Source organism: Ctenopharyngodon idella, chromosome 4 (assembly GCF_019924925.1).
Source record: "Ctenopharyngodon idella isolate HZGC_01 chromosome 4, HZGC01, whole genome shotgun sequence".
Lineage (NCBI taxonomy): Eukaryota > Metazoa > Chordata > Actinopteri > Cypriniformes > Xenocyprididae > Ctenopharyngodon > Ctenopharyngodon idella.
In genome coordinates, this window is record NC_067223.1 from 5,648,517 (window position 1) to 5,675,260 (window position 26,744).

Sequence of the window (26,744 nt, forward strand, 5' to 3'; positions counted from 1 at the left end):
AGATCACTCACATTAAAGTAACTAATAACAGTTATGGGGGAGACTGTTATATTGATCCAGGGTCGTATTGATCTGGTTGCCTTGTTTCGTAATTTGTCATAAACTAGTCTATATTTAATAAAATATGTTCTCAGATTTCATTTATTGTGCACATTTAGACATATATATCTGCAGAAAACCAAGAGAAATTTATTCCTCAATCTTGTTAATGCAACAGGCACCAGTCCTCTTGAATCTATACCGCAAAGTCTACAAAAATCTTTACACATGTGAGAGTCAGTCCATAAAGTGCTAAATCTAATAATTACACATTACCTTTTATAAATACTGAATAATACGGAATACAATTATTCATAATTAACTGATTGATGACCATAAATTCTATGTGCTCCAGTAGTTTTACTAGACACAGCATCTTATTGAAGATAAATATATTGCACTGAGACCTGACACCTAAAACAGACATTAAACAGACATGAGTGAAGGATAAAGCAAGGTTATAATGTCTTGTCATAGTCATATTTGAGCATTTCTCATTTCTGCTATCTTATTTGAGTGCTAATCATGACATTTATTTAGGTGGAAAAAGACAAATAGCGAATGTTAGGATTGCGTAAGGGGGAAAACAGGAAGAAGAGAGATGGATTATTGTGAGGGAGAGCATGATTGTAGGCAATTTTGAAGTCAAATAAGACAAGAATAGATCACAATGTAATCAATACATAATTACTCCTCCGCAAGCTGTCTCCAACACTCACACAGCAGCATTTGACAACTTCAGCATCAAGATAATTAGTAACTGCTGATCTTAAAATTATTTTGTGCTCATCCTGCTGACTATGAAAAAAAAGAATAGAATGGAAAAAAGAATAGTTCATATGCTTTACACATGCTCAATATCAAGCACATCCTTGCATTTCCCTGAATGTTGTTGTTTGCATTTCTTTTGAATCAACGTGTAGAAGTTGTTCAACAATGAAATGCAATCACTGTCAAGTCACATGCCAATCATAACTCAAGTCGAGCACATAAACAAGAAATCACCCACATTTCACCTACATTGTTCATGATGGCATTCAAAAATCCTCTACAGAGATTGTACACAGAGATTTGTGCAAAGATTGTAGTATCTAAAGTATCAAGTATTTAAAACCTCAAAGTTCCCAAATGAAGTAGTCATGTTTTTTTCGTTTGTTTTTTTACATACTTGCACGTGTTTTTTTTTTATTTAGGTAACTCTAACAGTGAAAGCTACTAATTAAAATGGAACCAAATTTCTTGTAAAATGCAGATATATATGGGTCAATGATGTGACGGGTCATTTTTTTGTCCAAAGGCCTTAATAATAATAAAAAACAAAGATATGACATCCAAAGTAAGTAAGGTAGTACAACTAGATCTCTTTTATCAAATCCAAAAGGTTTTAATTATATTTTGCTACATATAAAGGTATTTTAAAGATTTTGAAGTGTCAAAAAGTAATTTGGTTTAACCGTCCAAAGGCCAGTACAGCCGAAGTGTGATAAAAATATCTTAAGATGTATATATTTTTTATTGTGGCATGATTTTATAACCTCATATATCAACATAGAGCAAAATGGCATTAAAATTATGTGTAGAAGTCGTTGCTTTGTTATGAGAAAGAATGTCCGGAAAAATTAATTTCATTTATGTCATTCCGAGTAACCAATATAAAGGGACCATTTTGGATCAAGTCATGCGGTCAACATCATGTGACAGGATGTGACATCATTCAGACACCTGCAAAGGTCCACATGGTTGTGAAGCAAAGTAACAAACTCTCTTTTACCTATTTGAAAAATTAATGTTTTAACTTGCTCATACCCATGTCCCGAAACATCAGGTCATTCGGTACAACCGCTATAAAACATGGAAAATGTTGTAACATTTAAAAACTTGTACTAAATATAAAATGTTTGATTGTCCTAGCTAGATATCAGCCTGTTAGCATTTTTTGAAAATATCGTCATTCAGTATAACCAAAAGTGTCATTCGGTAAAACCGAAATTTTGGTTATACCGAGTGACTTTTTTGGTGACAAATTTTGTCCATCTTGTAAAAAATAACAAAAGCAGTGTTAATTGATTATAAAAACCACAATCTCATTGTTAACACTTAATAAAACTTCAAAATTAATTATATCTCCATTATGTATATTTTTTAAAAACCTTATTCGTCAATGACCCGTATGCATATAATGTGTCTTGTCACATTGATTTTTTGGTTTGATTTGCAACACTGAAGCAAAATTAATTTTCTTTTTTGACACAATTCAAACACTGAGGCATAAAAGTGACAAAATATAGTTATTAAATGCCTATAGTCCTTGATAAGTGAGCAAAACAGGAAATAATCCAGCAATATTAGGCTTCTTCAGGTGCAGGTGTGTTTTATTAGAAATGTTTGCATATAAATCCCTTGGCGCCGCCTTTCGATTGAACACTAATCAAGTCGGTCACACAATCAAAGCGATTCTAAATATGTGAAGTTGAGTATGGTTGAAGTGAAATTAAACAGTTTATTCCCCTCCGCAGGAAAGGCAGGAAAGGGCAATTTTCCAGTGACCAGATCCAGAATAATATTACCCGCTTCAGAGGTTCTGCACAGGAAAGTGACTGAAATCGCTGAGGGTTTTGAGGTATTCCTGTCACACTGGGGAAAGTACTAAATGCCCTTAAATTCTGATGGAGGGCATATTTCATCAAAAAAACTGCCGTTCAGAGAGATATATTCCTGACATGTGTGCCCACAGTCTTATTTAATTGTGCTTCCAGCACTGAAGGAAAGGTCAGTGGATCAGAACAATAGCTGAGCGGCCACTAAACCAAATCAAACCAAGTGAGGAAATTGGCCTTTACGGAGACAAAAGACAGGAGATAGCGGCGGACAGATGAGTGTGTAAGAAGAAAAGACAAATAAATAGAAAAGAAAAGGAAACGCTAAGGAGTAAAAGAAAGAAAAATAGAGAGAGAGAAAAAAAAACGAGAGACGGTGAGAGAATCATTGGTAGAAAATGGAGATTGGACTGAAAAGATATGAATATATGATGTGTATAGTAGGCCTAATAGTGTTTTTGGTCAAATGTTTATTTATTCATTTTTAACTTGTGAAAGGAATAGTGCAAAGCAATAGTTTTCGGTTACCAGTGCTATTGGAGAAATGCTCTATAAGAGGTCAGTCTTAATTAATTTAATTCGGTGAGTAAAACTGTCCAATAATAAGGGTTTACTGAGATATAGAATATAATATTCGGCTGGTCATGTGATGTCAATATGGCATCCTTTCCATGAGGCTACCCACTCCATGTAAACCACTGACATGACTGAAAATTATCTTATGCGATTGTACCGTACATCTTTAAGAAGTACTATTAATTTTAAAACCATTTTTTATTAATAAAAAGTTGCACCTTTACTCGTATTTTGTGCCTAGTGCCCCCTGGTGGTGAAAATATTAGTGCACTTCTGAGGAGGGGATCAAGTTAATGCAGCATAAACCTGCCAATCACAAAGGTAAAATGAGTCTCACCTCAGTCATATAATAATTCGTCCTCTCCACACCAACTCCCATGGCCGCTAGCACATCTATTAAAATAATCTCAAATAAACCTGGATTCCAGATGGATTTAGTTTAGAGTTCAACTCAAACAAGCAAGCTGTAATACCACAAAAAAAAAGTTCCCTCTCAGAGAACACAAAAATTTTATGTTCAGTTCTCTGTGCAGTGAACATGGCCTAGTTGCATGGCAACAGGTTCTATATGGCACAACAAAACTTGGAAAGGAAGAAAAGCAGTGCTGCACGCACAACAGAGGATCAGCATAGTACAGCTAATCCAATGCTGAATCACCGAGCGGCCTGTACGCAAAGCTCTTTCATTCAGAGGTCTGATCAAATTCATGACGCAAGAATAAATTAAAACTCATTTACATTATGTAAGACTCTTTTTAAGAGACTGAATAGAGTTCCCTAGGGAAAACAAATGCAGCCTTGAAGGTGAAGTGTGTCATGTTTTAATATTTTTTTCTATCCCAGTTTAATAGGGATAGAGTAGGGTTGTGCGGTACTGGGGAAATATCGGTATGTATTTTATTAAAAAGGTACGATATCATGATTTTGCCATTTCTGTCCTTGATACGCTGCTGTTCCTAAATTCACCATTAGGTGGCAGTGTGCTACCCAAACTGACGCGAACCCGTCAAATGGAGAAATGTGACAACAGAGGAACAAAATGGATAAAGCAGGTAAATCTCACTCAACACGCTCAAAACTAATTAATAAAAAGTGCAGTAGAAGTGAAATTTGGAATTACTTTGCTTTTAAAACTGATAAAAAAAAGGTGAAACAGACCTTACCACACCAGTCTGCAAACATGGCTATTAATCATGTGTTGCCTCAGAGGCTACATATCAAACCTTGCCAAATCACTTGCCCATCCTGACTTGTACAAAGAGTTAAGTAATCCCAAAAATATCATTCCTCTATATCATTATAGTTGTGGTGTGGACTCTGCTATTCTTTTATGTTTAGAACAATTTTTAGAACTACATCTTTATAGTTATATCTTATTTTTATAGTTATCGTTCTTGGTGTGAACGGGCCTTAAGTGATCCCAACGATACGATAACAGTCTAATTTAGACTTTTATTTACTTTTAACACTGATCATCGCACATATGTAAGAGCTTATCGTTTGAATAGCACGAAAGCTTCAGCTCATGCGTTTTCTTTCTCAACTGTTTATGCTCACTTAAAGGGATAGTTCACCCAAAAATGAAAATTATGTCATCATTCACTCGCCCTCAAGTTGCTCCAAACCTGTATACATTTCTTTTGCTCTGCTGAACATGAAGGAAGATATTTTGAAGGAAGTTTGTAACCAGGCCGCCTTGGGGCACCATTGACTTCCATAGTAGGAAAAAAAATACTATGGAAGTCAGTGGTGCCCCAGAATTGTTCAGTTTCCCACATTCTTCAAAATATATTCCTTTGTGTTCAACAGAACAAAGAAATGTATACAGGTTTGGAACAACCTGAGGGTTAGTAAATGATGACAGAATTTTAATTTTTGGGTGAACTATCCCTTTAAGACTAACCGACTGTTTACGTTAATACTCACCAAGACGGACATTTTGACATAATTTTGTGTATATGACTGTTTAAACTCAAAAAGCAGTGAAAAGGAACTCACTTTGGAGAAGGAACTCAATTAAAATATAAAAATAAAAGCTAATTCAAAAAATGTATAAATAGTGTTATAGTATATAAATAATGCTAAAATAGGTAAAATCACAATAATTGATATAGTTTTCCTTTAAAAAAAAAAAAAAAAAAAAATCAGATTTTTTTTATTATTATTATTTAGAACTATTGTTAACAAAAATCTTAAACCAGCCTAGGGGTTGTTATCTAGTCTCCCAGGCTGGTGAAGCTGATGTAATGGTCAGACTCGGAGACCCGCTGGCTGACCAGCTAAACTAGCTGAACACCATCTTGGCCAGTCAGCTAAGATCTGCAAATAACCTTAAGAAAGTGTAACTCATACATCCTTGATTTGGTTTATGCTGATCAAAAAGTAACATTATTAGCCTATACATGCATGTAGTTTGAAATGCTATGCACATTGTTTAATATTTCAATGCATATGTTACTGAAGATGAATTAAAAGTGCACGCACACGTAATTTAAGCATATATTCTTGAATACATGCACTATACTGGCATGTGAGCTGCATGTGTATACATGTGCATGCTGAGCTCTCCTCATCAGGACATGTACATCTGTCAACCCCAAAAGGAGCTCTAGAGGTGAACTCAGTCTAAGCGATGTCAATTCCCAAACAAACACGAAAATCTCCAGTGTCCCCTGCCGCCCTGCAAATCATCTCCGGATAATGTGCTAAGAGGTGCTGAAGCTGACAGGGAAGGACATGGATCAGAAAGCAGTGCTGGAGGATAATTAACTCCTCCGTGAGCCTGCCGATCGATGCAAACATGCCTCTGATTGATCTTGAGACTGCGAGAGCAGAAAATGAAGGGGTGTTCTTAGAATTTGCTACATCCCTTGATCATCCACAGGTGTGCTACCTGTGCCCGTCTATGAGAAGTGAATGTCAAAGTGTTTAATCCACAGTAGTGTGTAATCATGGCAAGAGGTCTAAGCCAATTATCTCCCCTCATACGCGGCGTTAAGGAGGGGTCCCATTGAAAGCAGATCAGCCTAGCAGCCTGTTATCTCATATAGAGAGAGGAAGGGCAGAAGATTGTAGGTCAATTGACGCTTCCTTAAGCTCCTTCCCATTTGGTTACTATGGAAGCACATTTTCACTAAATAAAAAAAATCAGGCCTTGCTAAATCATAATTATGTGATTATCAAAATTATGAGATACTAAGGCATACTTATAAGTTTACTTGCAAGTTTAAAATTCATACAAAAAGTCAAAATTGTGAGATAAAAAGTCATAATATCAAAAGGCAAAATTATGAAATAAGTAATAATTATGAGATTAAAAAGCTGAAATTATGACATGTCATGATTGAGAAAAAAAACAAAATTGAGATAAAGTTTAAATTGACACAAAAAGTTGAAATTATGAGATAAAAAGTCAACATATAAAATACAAAATTATGAGATGATAATAATTGTGAATTAAAAAGTCGAAAGTATGACACACAAAGTCATAATTGGAATAAAAATGTGAAATTATGACAAAAGTTGAAATTATGAGATATGTTGAAATTATGAGATAAAAAGTCATAATCATCACATAAAAATGCAAGATTATGAGATAATAATAACTGTGAAATAAAAAGGCGAAAGTATGACACACCAAGTCATAATCGGGATAAAAATGAAATTATGGTCAAAAAAATCGAAATTATGAGATGTTGAAATTAACATAAAAATACAAAATTATAAGATAAGTAATACTTATGAGAATAATCATGACAGTTATAATTGAGAAGTCAATCATCATGTAAAAAGACAAAATTATGAGGAGATAAGTAATAATTATGATTTAATTATAAGATAAGTCATAATTATGAAAAGTCAAAATTTTGACATACTATTAGATGTGAATTATGTAATAATGTCTTCTTATTGATTACTGTTGCTTGCTGAGACAATTTTTACAAAACATGCTATAGGAATTTTCAGAATTTTCAATAAAATGTGCTGATAAAGTGGTTCATTAGGATGGATATTATTTGTAAATAAGTTGGAATGTAGTATGACATTGCAAATATTTTGTTTTACCTGCTGTTTGTTTTAAAGAAATTATTAAATTATACAGTGACATGAAACTGTATAGACTGTCAAATGAAAATACAAAAAGCTCATTTGAAAGGACTTCTTTGAAAGGACATGTCGCAACAGTTGCTTGGGTAAGAGTGATGAATAATTACGGTATTTTTTTTTTAAAGCGGGACTTCAATTGTGTACTTTACAGACAGGGAAATATAGAGCAAGAAAGTGCCTTGGTATCGTAATCCCTTGTCAAATGGAATTAAAGACGTGTGGTACTCGAGTCACCCTGCAGCCTTGGCAGTGGAGATAGACAGGAATGGACCTTCTCTCACTTAAACTCAGAGATAAAAGCTTAGCAGTTGGCACTTAAGTTGATTTCAGTGATCAATCCCAGCAGTTAGTGCTACACTGACTACACAGCATGAATACATGTGGTAAATCTTATGAAACCTGTAAACAAACATGTACTGGTCACATCCCCAAAAGGACATCCTATTTGGTACTTGGTAGAGGAACCCGACAAGGCTCTCCTCTTTCCCTCCTGGTTTCGAAATACATAAGCTTATGCTTTATGCAGATGACATTTTATTATTCGTTTCTGCCTCCTTAGAACAATTGATGTTTTCAGGTTATAGAGTGAATTGGTCTAAATCATAAGCTCTTGCACTAACTGCATTTTGCCCTGTCACAGCTTTATGTTCCAATGGCCTAAGTCAGGCATTAGATATTTAGGCATTTTATTTCCCCCAAATTTGAGTGATTTAGTGAGAGCTAATTTTGACCCCTTAATAAAAAAGATTTTTTTGCAAAATGGATAGATGGGCTCCATTTCTAATGTCAATGTAATTAAAATGAGTTGTATGCCCAAACTGAATTATTTATTACAGTCTCTCCCAATACAAATACCACTTTCCTATTTTAAACAGTTTGACAGAATATGTAAGGCTTTTATTTGGAATGGTAAGCGACCTCGGATGCATTTTAATTAGTTACAGAGACCTGCTGAGAAAGGTGGTCTAGGCATGTCTAATGCTTTTGTTTTATTATTATGCTTTCAACGTTAGACACCTGGCTCACTGGTCACTTCCTCCTGAGCGAGCTCCCCCTTGGAATACGATTGAACAATCTGTTTTGCCTTCGATTTCAATATTGCAGAGTCTGTCCTTTAAACTGGTTTGAGAGGTGAAAAAATACTTGGGACAGCAATATACACTGATCAGGCATAACATTATGACCACCTTCCTAATATTGTGTTCGTCCCCTTTTTGCTGCCAAAACAGCCCTGACCTGTCAAGGCATGGACTCCACTAGAACTCTGAAGGTGTGCTGTGGTATCTGGAACCAAGATGATAGCAGCAGATCCTTTAAGTCCTGTAAGTTGTGAGGTGGGGCCTCCATGGATCGGACTTGTTTGTTCAGCACATCCCACAGATGCTCGATTGGATTGAGATCTGGGGAATTTGGAGGCCAAGTCAACACCTCAAACTCGTTGTTGTACTCCTCAAACCATTCCTGAACCATTTTTGCTTTGTGGTAGGGTGTATTATCCTGCTGAAAGAGGCCACAGCCACCAGGGAACACCGTTTCCATGAAAGGGTGTACATGGTCTGCAACAATGGTAGGTGGTGCGTGTCAAAGTAACATCCACATGGATGGCAGGACCCAAGGTTTCCCAGTAGAACACTGCCCAAAGCATCACGCTGCCTCTGCCGGCTTGCCCTCTTCCCATGGTGCATCCTGGTGCCATGTGTTCCCCAGGTAAGCGACGCACACTCACCCGGCCATCCACGTGATGTAAAAGAAAACACACTTCATCAGACCAGGCCACCTTCTTCCATTGCTCCGTGGTCCAGTTCTGATTCTCACGTGCCCACTTTTGGCACTTTCAGCGGTGGTCAGGGGTCAGCATGGGCACCCTGACTGGTCTGCAGCTATGCAGTCCCATACACAACAAACTGCGATGCACTGTGTATTCTGACACCTATCTATCAGAACCAGCATTAACTTCTTAAACAATTTGAGCCACAGTAGCTCGTCTGTTGGATCGGACCACACGGCCCAGCCTTTGCTCTCCATGTGCATCAATGAGCCTTGGCCGCCTATTACCCTGTCGCTGGTTTAACACTGTTCCTTCTTTGGACCACTTTTGATAGATACTGACCACTTTAGAGCTGCAGTTTTGGAGATGCTCTGACCCAGTCATCTAGCAATCACAATTTATCTCTTGTCAAACTCGCCCAAATCCTTGCGCTTGCCCATTTTTCCTGCTTCTAACACATCAAATTTGAGGACAAAATGTTCACTTGCTGCCCAATATATCCCACCCACTAACAGGTGCTATGATGAAGAGATAGTCAGTGTTATTCATTTCACCAGTGAATCATAATTTCATCAGTGGTCATAATGTTATGCCTGATCGGTATATCTGGATCTCAGTTTTTCAGGTATTTACAGTTACGGCATTTTCTTTGTACTACTTTTGGTTTTAGTACACAGCTTCCTGAGTCAGCTCATTGTAATTTCGGTATATGGGAAGGGACATGAAGCATCAGTGTTACTACTGGTTGATTTAAAGTCTTGGAGATGAAGAAAATATGGGAAACAAGTGTAGACCACTATACCATAGAAATACAATTCAAGATTATGCACCATTTTTACTGAACTCCTTCTAGACTCTTGATTAGGCTTGGGTTAAAAGATACACCATATTGCTAGAGATGTAAGGCTGAGGATGGCAATTTAGCTCATGCTCTTTGGTTTTGTACAAAAATTCAGGATTTGTGGGAAAGAGTTCATGAACACATCTGCATGGTTTTGGATATTCATGTTTCACTATGTCCTAGACTGTTTATATTAGGTGAGTGGACAGACAATAAAATAGGAGACACGGGTAAAATTGGTCGGGTAAAATTTGACCTAGAGAAATTTTCATGAGATTCAACCACACACCATCTCTACAGCACTTGGGACAGGCCTTGTGACCCTTTTGACCCCATATACTCAAACTGACAGCAAACATGCCTTGTCAAGCTGAATTCTTCATCATGAAGCAGCAGATCATGTGTAATGACAAACTAGCAGCGTTTGCACACCTTGGACTGCATTAGCATTGGCGCCCAAGCTAATGTTCTCAGTTTAACCTCCCTCTCAGCAGCCAGAGTTATCCTGTCCTGGAAATGCTGTCTAAGCCCTCACTCTGCTGTGTGTGAGAGCTCTTAATTCCCTCCAGCTAAACACGTTGTGATCCCTCTCTCTCTCTCTCTCTCTCTCTCTCTCTCTCTCTTTCTCTCACTCTGTGAGCAGCCCTGAGTTAACTAGCCAGAGAAATCTGTTGTGTTTTGCATTGTGGCTACCCGCTGTTCCCTGTGGCGCAGGTTTCAGCCCCCCTCACGGGACAGACATGTGGCGAAGAACAGGAGCAGCCACTGCAGGAAGTGACAGCAGGATCCCCTGAGCTCAAAAACAAAGGATAACCACCACCGAGCAACGGTGAGGAAAAACTGAGGGAGTCTAAGTGTGTGTGTTTGGTCTAGATTTGGTCTAGTGTGTGATTGTGTTGTTTACACTTCACAGGACATTGACAACTGTTGCTTTCTTGTTATGGCTGTAGTGAAAGCACTTTCCTAGCATGCCATAGCTGCCTGGGTTTTGTAAACTGTCAGTTTTTGTGATTAAGTGAATGTTTGATGCAAACAAAAGTGTAATTTTTCCAGCTGTAGTGATAGACAGCTGTATAGATGTTCAGTGACCTCTTTAGATCAGCCTCAAAGCAATCTGATTACTGAAGCATCCAGTCAGCATAGCTAGGGCCTGATCTTATAAATATGACAGGAATACAGATAAATTGTTTTGTGACTTCAGCGAGAACATTGCATTTGTATTCGCTCTTTCTTTTAAAGTGATCTGTATCAGAAAGTCTGTTATTTTTCAAGTTTACCGACTGGCCCTGCTTCATGCTAATTGTCTCGCTATCCTTGAGTCTGTTTCCAAAGCTGCTCTAATGAGTCTGATGGTCTCATCTAAGGAGACAGCATGAATCACTATGCTTCTAAACATGCTGGACCTCGCTTGAGTTGCCGGTCTCTCTCTGTTGTGTGACTTTGTGTTTCTTCATGTTATATTTAAATTATATATATGTCTGTGTGTGTGTGTATATGTATATATACACACACACATATTATTTTTACAAATATAATAACATATACACACACACATAAATTATGTAAACACAATTTTTTACGCTAGATCACAATTCATTGATTTGACAGTACTAATACATATACATATTGTACATTCTTAAAGGGTTAGTTCACCCAAAAATGACAATTCTGTCATCATTTACTCACCCTTAAGTTGTTCTAAACCTGTATGAATTTATTTCTTCTGCTGAACACAAAAGAAGATATTCTGAAGAATGTCAGTAACCAAACAGTTGATGGGCCCCATTGACTTCCATAGTATTCTTCCCCCCCATACTATGGAAGCCAATAAGGCCCATCAACTCTTTGGTTAATTTTCATTTTGTGTGAGCTATCCCTTTAAATAACATTCTCAAATAATAACACTTTTCACAATCCTTGTTGAGTGTACAATCATCTCTGCCGATGAGTGCTCTCAATTGTGAGATACAGCGACGTTACTAATTCTGCAAATACTTCAGCTAAAACTAATTTGACAAAGTGGTCTTCAGCAACACTTGCAGACAAACTGCAAAACACACAGAGACATGCATAATAAATAGCAAGCTGCAGTGTACAGCAAGAATATTACACCATATTGTGCTGTAATCCCATAATCTTGGTTGTGGCAGAGACCTACTTCCTGTTTCGCATTAATTACTCGATTTAATCCCTAATCACATGCAATCCACATACAGTCATCCTGTATCCAAACAATCATTGATAACATCTGGCATGGCTGCACAATAAGGAGGAGTTTCTAAGAGTTCACAGGAGTTAACAAGGTTAACAAGACCTGTTGATTTAGGATTAATTTATGACATATTTTAATCAGGCTGTTTCCTTGAAACATTAATTAGTAGACTCTTCAAACAAGCTGCATCGCATTTAAACTACTAAATTATGAATAGCATTTTGCTTAAATGTCCTCTTAGTTTTAAGGACTTGGCTAGAGAACTGATAAGCAGTGAATAATTGCTAATTATTGTATGTCTAATCAATTTTAATGAAAAAAATACAACCAATGCCAACATTAAGACGTTAAACTTCCCACATTAAAATGTATTAAGTAAAATTAAAATGTAGTGTGCGAGTATATGATTCTGTACATCACTAATGATTATAATGGCTTTGCAATATAAGTATCATAAAGAATATACAGTAAATACATTATGATAATATATAAATGTTAGGCTAATATAAATTTATAGGCTAAAATCAGATATATTGACATCTGAAATTGGATAAAATGCTAATGTAAATGTAGAATATAATACGTAACAAGGGGTCTCTGTGTAACGTTTATGTCCAATGATGATGAAGAAATGCCAAAAGGATCATATATATATATATATATATATATATATAAGGTATATTAAATAACTCAAAAGCAGGTAATCCAAAAACGAAACAGCGCTAGGCACAAACAATACCGGACAATGAACAGAAGGGGAACAGAAACTTAAATACACAATGATAATGAACTCAAAGACTAACTGGTATGATCATTAATGGATATCCATGGAAAGATTTTTTGAGCAGAAAATCAGAATATTAAAATGATTTCTGATGGATCATGTGACACTGAAGACTGGAGTAATGATGCTGAAAATTCAGCTTTGACACAATATATTATAAGAGAAAACGGTTATTTTAAACTGTTATATATATATATATAATATAGTTTTACTATTTTTACTGTATTTTACTGATCAGCCTTGAAGAGCATAAGAGATGTCTTTCAAAAACATTAAAAACCCAAATCAATTCTTACCACAACCAAACTGTTTGAACACTAGTGTACATGTCACATGTCATCATTACTTCCTCTGAAAGTTTTTGTCCCAGTGGTGTTATCCACAGCCACAGCCAGTTCAACCACAATAAGCCTCCTCAACTGTGAACTTCACCTTAGGAAAGATCAAAATAAGATTACCCTGCATCTCACACTGTCCTGAGGTGTGTTTTAGACATTACCCAGTCTGAAGGACCATCATTACAATCTTACTCATGGAGGGCAAAAGTGATAATGATGATGTCCCCTAGTGGTCATGTCATGAATAAACTGTAAAGGAATAATTCACCCAAAAATCACAATTGTCATTATTTACTAACCCTCATGCTGTTATTTATTTTCTTGCCGGACGGAAATAATGTAATCCTTATGCATGATAAAACAACAAAAAAATGTTTAGATTAGTTTCGCCTGGGCAGGCAGCAAAACTTAAATGGGAAACAACAGTTCTTAGGCAGCTTTGCAGGTATTATATGAGGATTTGAAAGAAAAAAAAACTCTTATGTGGAGGGGTGTGTCAAGGTTGAGGATCAAAAGAGCGGCCTGGAGGTCATGTAACCGACATCGCTGCCAGGCTGGTGGCTTGACACTGGCTAAAGACATCATAATAGGTTTTAAGTACTAGGAAAGGCCCTGAAGTGAAGACTAAACACAACTAAAACCTAAACAGAAGTAAACAAACACTAGTGGTGAGAGACTGTATGAGGTTCATTCATTTAGCAGTTTGATTTGACTCACTTGTGTAACTCGACTGATGAATTTCAGATGGTGGCGCGACAGTATAAATATGCTTTGTTAATCTTCTGATTTAATTGACCTTTGGTTTGAATAAGAAAGTCTGCTCTTTGTGACAGGTAATATGAGCACTCTAAATCCTTCAGAGCAATTGACTGTCAGGGTTTGGCATTTCTTTTACAGCTGGGACAAGGAGACGTAAGCCCAGGGGAATATCAACCATGTTGACGCCATGGAGATTGTTCCTCTGCCAGATGGCACTGAACATATTCTATCACATTGCAAAAGGTAAACACCTCTCTGAAATCAGGGTCTGCAACAACAGAGGCTAATTTTCACGAATCACTGCTCTGTGATATAGTGAATATTAACATATGTGCCAGAAATGGTTATGAGGCTGTTGGAAATGATAATGAGTCTCTGAATGACTCTCTTCAAGTATTGAGAGTCACGAGTGAGATTCATTTTAATATCTCAGTTGTTTTTTTGTTTTTCTTGACAGAAATGAGATTAAAGAAAGAGCAAATGGAGACTTAAGTGCTTAAAGTCAGCTTGAAACTGTGTTTGCAACCCGTTTTACTTATTTAACACAGCAAATTTCCGGATATCTGACAACAAAAAATGGAGGATCACAGACGTTGTTGAGCGCATGAAAGCAGTGATCTCCTCAACAGTTTCTGCACATTAACAAATGCTTTCATTGTCACTAACAGTGCAAATGCGATATAACTAAGAGATTTGTTAATTAAAATGGGAGTTTTGGCACGTGTCCAAAACTCATTCACTGATAAACTACTCTTGCTAGACTAGTCACTGGTTTGATTTACTGACACTTAGACAAAGAACATCTGACTGTACATGAATCATTACATATCAGATCAGGCATTAGAACAGTAGGAGTAACTCAGTTACTTACATGTTGTTGCATTACTGTCGAGTCCATATCTTAAAAGTCTGTTTGCAAAGCCTGCGCCGAAATGTGATTGATTTACCAAAGAATCCACAGTGAAATACCGAATAGAAATAAATAAAGCTCAACTGAGACGCGCTGAAAATAAATAACTGTATTCCTAGCATAAGGATCATTTGAAAGGAAATGTTATTTTTGTCCTGTTGTATCGCTCTTCTCTCCTCCTCATCTCACTACCACGCCAGTGGGCGGGGCTAACATTGCAATGATGAAGTAGGCATTCATTTCTTCTGCGGAGGCGGCGTTTCACCTAGGATCAGTTGTTCAATGGGCCTGGTGTCAATAAAAGCTTTTATTGTACTAACAAGGAAGTTTTCAGTTCTGAAACTTACAGGATTTTCTTATAGTACGATGACCTCTTATATATCAAAAGCTCTAGGAAAAGTTGATTTCTCAATTCATGACCCCTTTAAAGTGCAGGTAGATATATCTACGTAGCATTGAAATAAAAGTGGGTACCCCATGTGTTTTATTAAATTATGCTATATTATGTTTAGTACATCATGTCTGTGAAAGTCTCTCTGGAGTGATTAGTGTCTTGCTCTTAAGAATACCCGTGATATATTTGGTAAAAATCCAATACTTGTTACAATTATTCCTGCTCTCCACTATTATTATAAAGGTGTTGTTTTATAAATTAGCTGTGCAATCTGTGATTTTATGGATGATTTGTGTTGTCCTCATAATCTAATCAGTCTCTCATCTGAACGGCAGCCAGTTTATGCCTGGGTGGTCAAGATATATTCGCCACGGTCAGAGAGAACAGTCCCACTGGAGAGTTCATAGCCAACCTCAGTATCAACGGAGACCCTGGAGCCAGTAGCATCCGTCTGTGTCTCACAGGAGAAAACGCTGACTGGTTTTACCTTGAAGGCCGAACAATCCGACTCAACTCATCGTTTTCAAGGACCTTGGATCGAGAGGTGATTAACACGAATAGTGGATGTTAGCATGTGGAGGGAAGCCAGAATAACACTGAAGCTTTAGGACTTTAAAACAGCCAGCCAACACATTGGAGACATTTTAAGCCATCATTTAGGGTTTTAAAATAGAACTTCTATAAATTTTATTATTAGTTATTTTACCAGATTTGACTGTTGCAAAAATAGAATAAAACATTACAACATTAAAGTAGACTTAAAATACATACATTTCTGTTTTAAGTAAATTAAAAATAAATAATATAAAAGGAAGTATTGTCATTTTTGTTTCACAAGGGCCACATTGATTTGATCAAAATACAGTAAAAACAGTAATGTTGTGAAATTTTATTACAATTTAAAATAACTGTTTTCTATTTAATATATTTTAAAATGTAATTTATCCCTATGATACAGAGCTGAATTTTCAGCAGCCATTACTCCAGTCTTAGGTGTCACATGATCCTTCAGAAATCATTCTAATATGATGATTTGGTCTTTTTTTTCTTTAAATATAAAGTTTAAAGGAACAGCATTCATTTTAAATGGAAATCTTTTGTAACATAAATGTTTTCACTATCACTTTTGATCAATTTAATTCATCCTTTATTAATAAAAGTATTAATTTATTTCAGAAAGTAAAAATCTTACTGACCCCAAACTTTTGAATGGTAGTGTAAATAAAGGTGTACCAATGGAACAGCTTATGTACAGTACGTGTATGTTCCAGTGATAATCTGAGGTGAATAATTTTGCAACTGTGATTTGAAATGACTATATAAACACTAACCCCCCTATGTGACCTAATGTTTTATTCCTGTGGTAATTTACAGGTGCTGGGATCAGTCCTGATAGCTGCTTTGACATGTTATGAAGATGAAATAATAAGGGTATGGTGCACTGCAAAAATAATGATACTTAATGATACTAGAGTGCAATTAACCCAGAGGATCTTATTTCAGAGTCGATATCGAGTCATGGTGGAGATATTGAATGAAAACGACAACATGCCACATTTCCTTGAAGACACCATTCAACCACGATATATAAGTGAGGTCTGTTTTACTCCAGATTTGACTCTATATTGAATTATTTCGGAATTAAACTTGTGTTTGAAATGAATCTTTTACTGATCATTATATCTTAGACCCCTGACATCTAAATCCTGACTTTCTTCCCACAGCTGCTGACTGTAAACTCAATGGTGTTCACAGTGAAAGCCAGAGACGGCGATGGAGACACGATCACTTATATGATCGACAAATCTACAGTGAGTGGCACATTCAATAGGGATAAAATTACAGAGGAAAGGCTGAATTAAAGGTTTTGCAGTAGCCTTAATCAGTCTGTCTGCGTTGACTGACTACTCCGCATGGCTCCTTGTTATGTAACAACCTGCTCTATACAAAGGCCTCAAAGTGTTTTTATTATTACCGCAATCTAAGAGATCATTGCCAGCACTGTGTGTCTCTCTCATCCAGGCTGATGCCAGCTATTTTAGGATCGATCTACCCAACAGCGGGATGGTGATCCTGGATAAACCTTTGGACTATGAGACTAAAACCCAGCTGCAGGTGGTCATAGTTGCTGTGGTACGTGAAACATCTTTGAACCGTTTACATATGATGTGCTTAAAAGGAATCAGAATTAAGGAAGGACAGTTTGAACTGCCCTTTCTGCTGTTTAAATCAACAGGAAATGACGACGAGAGAAAAGTACAGCACAACGGCTACGGTCACTGTGAATGTTCTAGACGGTGATGACCAGTATCCACAGTTTCAGCCGTGCGCACCTGTTTATAAAGATGGAGATCATAATATCTGCACCAACCCTGTGTACAGCGTCAACATCACAGAAACAGATGAGGTATATGGTGGCAGTGTACAAATGACTGATTTAGCTGCAATGACCTGATATACAGGTCATTTCAAAAGTTTTTTTTTAAAGAGAGAAATTAATTGATCAAAAGTGACAGTAAATATATTTATAATGTTACAAAAAAAATTCAAATAAATGCTGTTAAAAAACAAAACAAAAAAAAAACCTTTCTATTTCTGGAAAAAATTGTTAATTCGTATTTTACAGTTCACCATTTCCATCACAGTAATACATTACATTTTTAAAATGTATTCAAATAGAAAACAGTTATTTTAAATTGTAATAATATTTCACAGTATCACAGTGTTTACTGTATTTTTGATCAAATAAATGTAGCCTTGGTGAGCAGAAAGACTTCTTTCAAAAATATATTAAAAAAAATCTTACAAACCCCAAAATTTTGAACGGTAGTGTACCATATGAACAATGAAATAGTGATTCTTGCATTAGAAAGCCTAATTTTTTTGTTTTTTTTATTATCTAGGATGCTGTGCTTTATTTTTCTCCGGGTCCCATTCATGCTGAAGATGGAGACAAAGACATACTGTCTCCTCTAGTCTACAGTATTCTGTCAGGTGAGTTTACTGTATGTTGCATTGATTTATTGACTTTTTAACTTAATGTTTAACTTTTTAACGTTACTCAAAATAACTTTATAGGTGATGATAATGGCAGATTTACAATCGATTCGAAAACAGGAGAGATCTCTCTCAGGCAACGGGTTGAAAACAGACTCCTCACCCCTTCATTCAGGCTCCGCATAATGGTACGACAGGATAATGTCTATGTTTATGAACAACAAAGTGATGGCTGATTTAACACGCTGTTCTGCTGTTTAGGGTTAACAAGGACACAGTATGGAAGTGCTTCACATGAAGAAATACAATAAAAGGAAATTGCATTCAATATAAATGTGTGGGTTATGTGACACAATGATGACATCAGTTGTCTCATCATAATTACCCTTTGCAAACTCCAACAGGCTGCACAGGTGAACGACCCAAAGAAATATTCGGTGGCAACGGCACTGGTGCACGTGGTGTCGGAGAACCTGTTTCCTCCATTCTTCAACAAGACCGTCTACAAAGGGTTCCTCATCGAGAGCTCCAGCCCTGCTACTCTGGTCACTACTTACGGGAACCAAGTCCTGGTGGTCCAGGCCATCGACAGGGACTTCAAAGATGTAGAGTGAAAACACTTCCTTTATAGGAAACACTTAACAAAAATTGTCTGCAAACCTTCCTTTTGAGTGTTTTCTCTCTTTTTTCCCCACTGTTTTGCAGGGAATAAACCCAAAAATCCGTTACACAATGCAACCCTTGACGGGTAGCAGTAAACTGTATCACATTACCCAGGATGGCATTGTGATTGCAAAGACGGACCGGCTCAGAGCGTTCGACCGACATATCCTAGAGGTGACAGTCGTGACTGTGACTTAATGACCTACTTGTGCCTTAACCATATACAAAGCAGCAAGAATTTGTATCGAATTAGCTACAAATGTGTGTAAAACAGCAGTAACACATGGACCCTGACAGGATTACATTTGTCATGACACCACTGATGATGTGATGATTTTTATCACAGGTGATTGCAACAGACGAAGAGTCAGGTGAGGCTGCACACGCTTCAGTGGACATTGAAGTTCTACAGAAGGGAATTCCAGGTAAATTCCCTTAAGGGGAATATTAATTAAATGTGTTTTAATTTAATTTCCGTAAAATCAAGGTTACCTAATCACAGTTAACTATCTGTCTGAATTATGTTTTAACAAGGAAATATTTTGTCCCGCTAGAATTTTTAAAAAAAGAGGTTCTGAAATAATAAAATAAAATAAAATAAAATTTAATGGAAACACTGTACTTAAAAAAACACAAACAAAAACAAAACAATTCAATTCATGTTTATAAATAGCGATACTTTATTAATACAACTCTTATGAACTGAAATTGCATGAATCATTATAATTTTAAAATTTCTTTTAATATTGCTCTTAAAAGTTGAGTTCATCCTCATTATTAGAGTCATTTCTACTTCTTGCACTCTTCTTGGCCATTTGCGTTTATTTTTCAGAAAACCATAATTGTGTTATTCACAAACACAATTTTGGAAATGACCATTTCCAAATAATAACTGCAGTAACATAATTGTTGCCACTTGACTGTGATTGTGTTAAATAAAACTAAAAACATTGATTTAACTTATCATAGACGCACAGAAATAAATCCAGATGTAGAAGAAATGTGTTTACTAGTGTTGGGGTGCAATTCTTCAGCATTTGTCTTTAAAGTGTGAAGGACAATAATATTTTGCCATATGGCTACACCATACCACAGAGGGTTAAACCCTATAAAATGATAATTCACATAGAACGTTCATCTGGTTAATTTGATTATTCCTGGTTGATTTTTTAAAGGCATGACTAAGGTGTTAAATTAGATTGATTAGATTACTGCCCTACTTTTGGCAGTCATTCAAAGCCAAACTAAATGATAAATGACTTAGAGGTGTAAGACACAGAACTGTCTTGCACGGAAGAACAAGGCTTTGTGAGTAATCATAGATTTTTTTTCCACTCTCTAAACTCTCGGACAGTTCCTAGAAGTCCATTTGGAGAAGAACGGCTGTTTGGAGATATGAACGCAGGGATGGCCGGCGGCATTGCTGCCCTTGTTCTTATAGTGGCTGTGACAGTCCTGTTTATTTGCCTCTGGCTGGCCAAGAGACGAAGAGAGAGACGGGATCCTGCAGACAGGGGCGCAGTAGCCCTAGGGAAGCATCCGAATGTGGTAAGAGCGAATTTATCAAATATATTGAGTAATACCCTTTATTTACATCCCATACATACTTTAGCCCCTTTGAGGCACGTCAGTCCACTTGGCGGCCATCTTTGCTACACCATCATAGCAATTTTCTGTAGTATCTTGGCAATAGGCATACAAGTACAGCTCCTTTCTGCTTGAATGGGGAAAAAGTGAAACCCAATGTGTTCACAAAATAGTACTTTATGGAAAATTTGGTACAAAATATGAAATGTTAGGAAAGTAGCAACCACTGGAGAAGATCTTGTGGCTGTTTTGTTTAATATAATAAAGTGTGGTTTAGCACGCAGACAAAACAACAGATGCCTTATGTTTGTGAACAAAAGCGTTTTTTCATCTGTGAGCTGTTCAAAGATGAAAAAATTATTCAGTCACGTGACTCACTTAGGCAGTCACCTGATTTTTGATGCAAATCAAGGAATTTATTTGGTAAATATGTTTCCGTCGTGTTTTATGCTAATTTTTTCTTATCTGTATCCACTTGTCAGAGCTGTTATCCTTGTAGGGTTACGCTTTGGGCAACCTGAGTTTGAGCTCCAACTCGTTGAAAAATAAATGAAATAAATAAAAAAATAAATGTATTCACCTGAAGCAAACGTAAACGTTTTAATGTCCATTTTAAGATTTTTCAAACCAGTATTTTTTGGAGAGCGTCAAAGGTTTCTATTTACACTGTGTTTGTGCAGCATTGAGCAATGTAGCCAATCATAAACATATCTGTTGATTTTTTTGAATACAATGGCCAATCAGATGTGTTTAAGTTAAAATCCACTCACCGCTCAAAATTCTGAGCTCTGCACGCTTGCGAATGCTCTCATTATAACAAACAAAATATAGACATTGTGTAAATAAGAGATTCATTGTGCAGTCAGCTTCATTGATTATAACGGAGCTTTGTAATATCGCGATGAACTAAACTGATTGATAGCTTTTTAGTGATTATAAATGGATAATTTATTGGTGAGCGTTTATGCTCGGATGTGTAGGTTGTAGACTCAACAAGGAAATGCCTCATTAATCAACTCAATTTCAAACAATAACATTATTAGCTAACATTAAATGAATATATTGGGTTTTAATTAGAGGAGGATGACAGTATTATGAACAAAAAAGAGACTTGAATCACTTCAGAAATTATATAAAGCATCATTCACACAGTCAAACATTAAGAAACAGCTTGTCGTCTTCCCCTCACGTTCCTCTTTAATTCTTCTTATGTAGAGCTTAAGATGGTTTCAGCAGGTAAGTACCTGACATTAAGTAGCTAGACGTGTTCTGCAGTGTCACTGTCCCTTGTGAAGGTGAGATGTGTTTTCTGAGAAACTGAAAGCCGTATACTCCTGATAGTCTGGTTTAAATGGGATTGTCAGTGTTACAGTTCCTCATAAATATGATGTACCATTTAAGCTGGTCAGTATACGAAGCACAGCCCCCTGTGTCTGATGGTTTGGTATATATTTTACTGTGTATTTGGTCTGATATCATGTAGATAGGCGTTTTGTATTTGTGTATGTGTATTTTTAATAAACACTGTTGAAAATGTTGTAGTAATTGTTAATTATGTTTTGTTGATTTAGACTGATTATGATTCTTGAGAGATGAGACAAAACATGCCCCACATTTCAGTTGATATTGAAGATCACTAAAATGTTCTGTATAGCATTTCACCTTCATTTACAGTTTACTTGATCAAAATTAATAAAATAAGCTTATATTATCACCTCCACCTAAACCACTTGTAGTTTTTTTTTTTTTTTGTAGATTTAAATATTTAAATTAATAAATTAATTCTATATATGTTAACTATATATATAAAATATATATTAAATGTACACAAAAGTTTGTAATTTTCAGAAAATTTCCCTCATTTCAAGGAGGTCCCTTTAGTAACTAGCAACAAAAACCAATTTATACATGTGTGGGTTAATTACAACATTGTTACTTTGTCACGATGGTTGACAGTTCAATAGATGAACTGAAAATCTGTCTGATATTATCCTCTATTTAATGTAGTTTTAATCGTAGCTTAGTGCTATATTTGCATATATCTATTATAAATATTTCACATTACAGTTTACATTATTTTTCGATCTGACATTCTGCATTACAGCTAAAAAAAAACATCACACATTTTGTGAGAATAGAAGCACCAGGAAGTTGCATCAAAACGTAAGATTCATCCAAAATAATTGCCATGTATACATAAACAATTTTGTTCCATGTCTCAAGAATCAGTGACACACATAACTGCTCTATAATCAGCGCTGGATCTCAGCAGTGGATTTGACCTGTGAATATGTCAAGGTTGTTCGAGGAGACCCTAAATGCCCTTTCTCCGTGGTCAACAGGTCAATTCAGGACATTCCATATCACTCTTAGAGGACGTCTCCTACCACAACGAGGCGTTCATTGACCATGAATACACCAATGGTTTGTACACCAAAAGAGATGACATGCTCCCTCCGCTGACCAGTACATTTGAGACTAACAGATCTGCGCCACCTCAAGACATGCTGCCAATCCTGGTGCTTCCTGAAAAAACATCTGTAAACATCTCATCTTCAGCTCTGACCAATGGGAAAGGATTTGCAAAATCAGTCTCTTTTAAAGACGAAGAAGGAATGGCAAAGGACAGTTTGCCTAAAAATGAAGGACAAATTGCAGTTGTATGTAATCAAATAGAGACCAGAGCGGATATTTTGATACCTGTTGTACAGCAGGAAACTTTTACTATTGCTGCAGAAGTGGAGAATCCTGCAGAAAAGGGGGATAGTTGTTGGTCAAATCCTTCTGTAGGACCCAGAGAGGAATATATCATCACTCAAGGCAATACTAACGAGGATGATGAAGATGAAAATGATCCATACAAAAACATGGCTTCTGTTATTTACAGCAGCGATGATGAAGACACGGCAGACGATGAGCCAAATGATTTAAGGCACTATTACAAACATGAGCGAAACCAGTTTACAGTAGAACACATAAAGACCATCGGATTGCAAACGGAGGATTCGGATGAATCGCATGCCTGATTCTTCAAGTTCTGTGGATGACTCATTTGATGTTGAACTATTTGAACAAGTCGCTTTCATTAAAAAAAAATCTAAATCCTTACAAGTTTAAACCTATGGACAAGGTTAAAAAGGGAAAAAAAAAAAAAAATATATATATATATATATATATATATATATATATATATATATATATAACAGCTCATTAAAAAGGACATAACTATGTTTTATTTGTTTTCAAACTCTAGAAAAAAAAGGATGTCTGACGTTGGCTGAAATGTCATTGTTTTAAAGAAATTAAGTTAAGGCCCCATTTACACTAGTGCGTTTGTTTTAAAACGGCGTTTTAAACGATCCTCGTCTACACCGGCGTTTCGACAGCGTTACAGAAACGATCTCCATCTACACGGCCGAAAACGCATGTCACATGACCGTTCACGCACACTGGGCATGCGCGTACAAGTGTAAACAGTTGCATCTTGCGCATCTAGGCAGCTGCAGTATTAAAAGATGCAGAGTTTAACTGCGCAATGGCTGCTAAAAATGACAACAAATGCCAGCAAAGATTGCCGTTCATTCTCCATGTTATTGTTTCCACGGTCGTCAAGGATACAAAGAGCAAGCGTGAGCAGCCACGCCATCATTTTCAAAAGTCTCCGTTTTGGTCCGCTCCGGCGTTTTCAAACTAAAATGGGCTCTGCAGCGTTTTCGAAAGTCTCCGTTTTCGAGTTTCGAAAATGCCGGCGTAGTGTAAACAACAGGCGTAACCGTAGCAAAACTGCGTTTTAAAACGAAAACGCACTAGTGTAAACGGGACCTTTTTTCTATGATTTGAGTTGAAACTCCTCTACAGTTGGTTGAGTAGCTCAGTTTTTGTTTTTATTCAGTGTTTTCATCATGCTGGAGTGGTAAGGAAATATTGTGCACATGATCAGCCTTAATTAAGAATACGTTTAAATGCAGTTTTGATGACTGTGTCTTTGAGAAAAGAAGAATTTTCATCCACCGCTAATGCATTTTAAATTAAGACTGGCCTTGCAGTCAAGCCCTGAAACTAGAGGAAAATGAAGTTTGTTGTAAATAAATGTAGTAGAATTTTCTGATTAGGGCCTGTCTGCTGTCAACTGTTTAGTTAACCAACTTTCAAAAGGTTGAAATGGCCTGTCATTTTCTATTTAGTATTTCAATAATAAAACCAAGCTGGAGAACAGAATATTCTGTGCCAAAACTGATGCATTTCCATGTTTGACTTGCCCCAAATATAAATCTTGTTAAATATTCTGCTGCAAAATTTTGCAGTTGCTATTGGAAATATAATATATGATGGACTAGATGACATTCAGGTGCTTCAGGACTTCTGGAGATCCTGTGAACGGCAAATGGCTTTTGTATATGCAATATTTGGAGCTAAAATGCAAAATTTCAGACTTTTTTACTTTGGGGAAAAGATCTTGGATTCTACACAGCGAAGTCTTTGTTGAGGTAAAACTACTTAAAGGCTTCAAATGGTTTTGACAAGGGTGCAAGGTTCATCTTTTATTTGAACATAATATAATAGCTGCTCTGTAAACTTCTCATATGTGTAATTTCTCTGTTTGTCCACAGGAGGCATCATCACCCATCTCTCCTCGCTCTGTTTTGTAGGACTTAAACAACACAATCATAAGAACATCATGAGAGACTGAATCAAGAGCACATGGAGGTGAACATACAGTTTGCCTACACGAATCTTTTGAAGAACCTGTTTGTGTGGCATTTTGGGAATGTTTTGGCTTTGTGTGGAAGGATACAGTGGCATACAGTCCCATGGCAGCTCATATGTTGTCCGTCTTTTAAAGGAACTTTTGGAACTCAGTTCATTTCAACTTAAATTAGATATGTGATTTTTTTTTTTTTAAGCATGTCCTTCATTTCAAATGTCACTATATGTACACCTTTCGAAAGTTTAAGGTTGGTAAGATTTTTTTTTTTAATGTTTTTGAAGTGTCTAATGCTCACCAAGGCTGCATTTATTTGATCAAAAACAGAGTAAAAACAGTAAAACTGAAATATTACAATTTAAAATACCTTTTTTTATATTTAAAATTTAATTTATTATTGTAATGGCAAAGCTGACTTTTTAGCATCATTACTCCGGTCTTCAGTGTCACATGATCCTTCAGAAATCATTTTAATTTTAATATTAAGTTAATTTGTTAATATTTTTAAAAAATATTTTTGTGAAACTTTTAGAGGATTCTTTGATGAATATAAATTATTTGAAATATTTTATTTGAAATGCCTTTACTGTCATTTTTTGATGAGTTTAATGCTTTTTTCTTCTGTAAATCCAGCCATATCATAACTCGGAATACTCTGTTTAATGGAGGCAAGATACAAGAAGTGTCATGTTGCTTGTCATAAAGAAGTTCTGTAAAGCAACAAAGCAACAGAAAACTATTTTTACGTAACACAGCAAAAATATATACATTCATTATAACCTGTAAATGGTGAATTCATCAAAAAAAAAAAAAAAAACCTTTCTGTCTTCATTTACTCACTGTCATCATTAACGAAGTAATTTCTTTCATCTGGGGAATGTTATATGCTCTCTTCCATACAATCTATATATCTTAATATGCATTATATAAATCTTGCCTTTAAAATCTCAGCAACAGTATACGTTTTAGAGCTGGGCTTTGTGCTGTCCTATGAAGTGTGACCACAAGAGGGCGCTATTAAATTATTTTCCTTTTGCAATTTCTCGCCTTTAAAATCTCAACAACAGTATACGTTTTAGAGCTGGGCTTTGCGCTGTACTATGAAGTGTGACCACAAGAGGGCGCTATTAGATTATTTTCCTTTTGCAATTTCTCGCCTTTAAAATCTCAACAACAGTATACGTTTTAGAGCTGGGCTTTGCGCTGTCCTATGAAGTGTGACCACAAGAGGGCGCTATTAGATTATTTTCCTTTTGCAATTTCTCACCTTTAAAATCTCAACAACAGTATATGTGTTAGAGCTGGCCTTTGTGCTGTACTATGAAGTGTGACCACAAGAGGGAGCTATTAGATTATTTTCCTTTTGCAATGTCTCACCTTTAAAATCTCAACAACAGTATACGTTTTAGAGCTGGGCTTTGTGCTGTCCTATGAAGTGTGACCACAAGAGGGCGCTATTAAATTATT

General features: G+C 36.3%; 1 protein-coding gene across 3 annotated transcripts; it reads left to right on the plus strand.

Annotated features, from left to right (window-relative positions):
* The first annotated feature begins 3,963 nt into the window (after positions 1-3,963).
* Positions 3,964-26,299, plus strand: cdhr5-rs (cadherin-related family member 5, related sequence). Of its 3 annotated transcripts, XM_051892402.1 has the most exons (17): positions 3,964-4,100; positions 4,185-4,264; positions 10,643-10,757; positions 14,160-14,264; positions 15,661-15,869; positions 16,700-16,756; positions 16,829-16,921; positions 17,050-17,136; positions 17,348-17,458; positions 17,562-17,732; positions 18,229-18,319; positions 18,404-18,510; positions 18,727-18,927; positions 19,028-19,159; positions 19,332-19,410; positions 20,340-20,533; positions 22,915-23,709. In XM_051892402.1, the coding sequence occupies exons 4-17, from the start codon at positions 14,198-14,200 to the stop codon at positions 23,596-23,598; spliced, it is 2,283 nt and encodes a 760-aa protein (XP_051748362.1). In that variant the 5' UTR covers positions 3,964-4,100; positions 4,185-4,264; positions 10,643-10,757; positions 14,160-14,197; the 3' UTR covers positions 23,599-23,709. The 3 variants fall into 3 exon arrangements, with proteins under 3 accessions (XP_051748362.1, XP_051748361.1, XP_051748364.1); XM_051892401.1 differs by lacking the exons at positions 3,964-4,100; positions 4,185-4,264 and having other exon boundaries at positions 10,340-10,757; XM_051892404.1 differs by lacking the exons at positions 3,964-4,100; positions 4,185-4,264; positions 22,915-23,709 and adding an exon at positions 25,183-26,299 and having other exon boundaries at positions 10,401-10,757.
* The last annotated feature ends 445 nt before the right edge of the window (positions 26,300-26,744 follow it).

What these genes read in the sequence shown, in the direction of transcription:
- cdhr5-rs (XM_051892402.1), top strand. Translation starts at nt 14,198, where the DNA reads ATGTTGACGCCATGGAGATTGTTCCTCTGCCAGATGGCACTGAACATA. An exon ending in ATTCTATCACATTGCAAAAG is followed by an intron (nt 14,265 to 15,660) that starts GTAAACACCTCT and finishes TCTGAACGGCAG; the next exon opens with CCAGTTTATGCCTGGGTGGT. An exon ending in ACATCACAGAAACAGATGAG is followed by an intron (nt 17,733 to 18,228) that starts GTATATGGTGGC and finishes TTTATTATCTAG; the next exon opens with GATGCTGTGCTTTATTTTTC.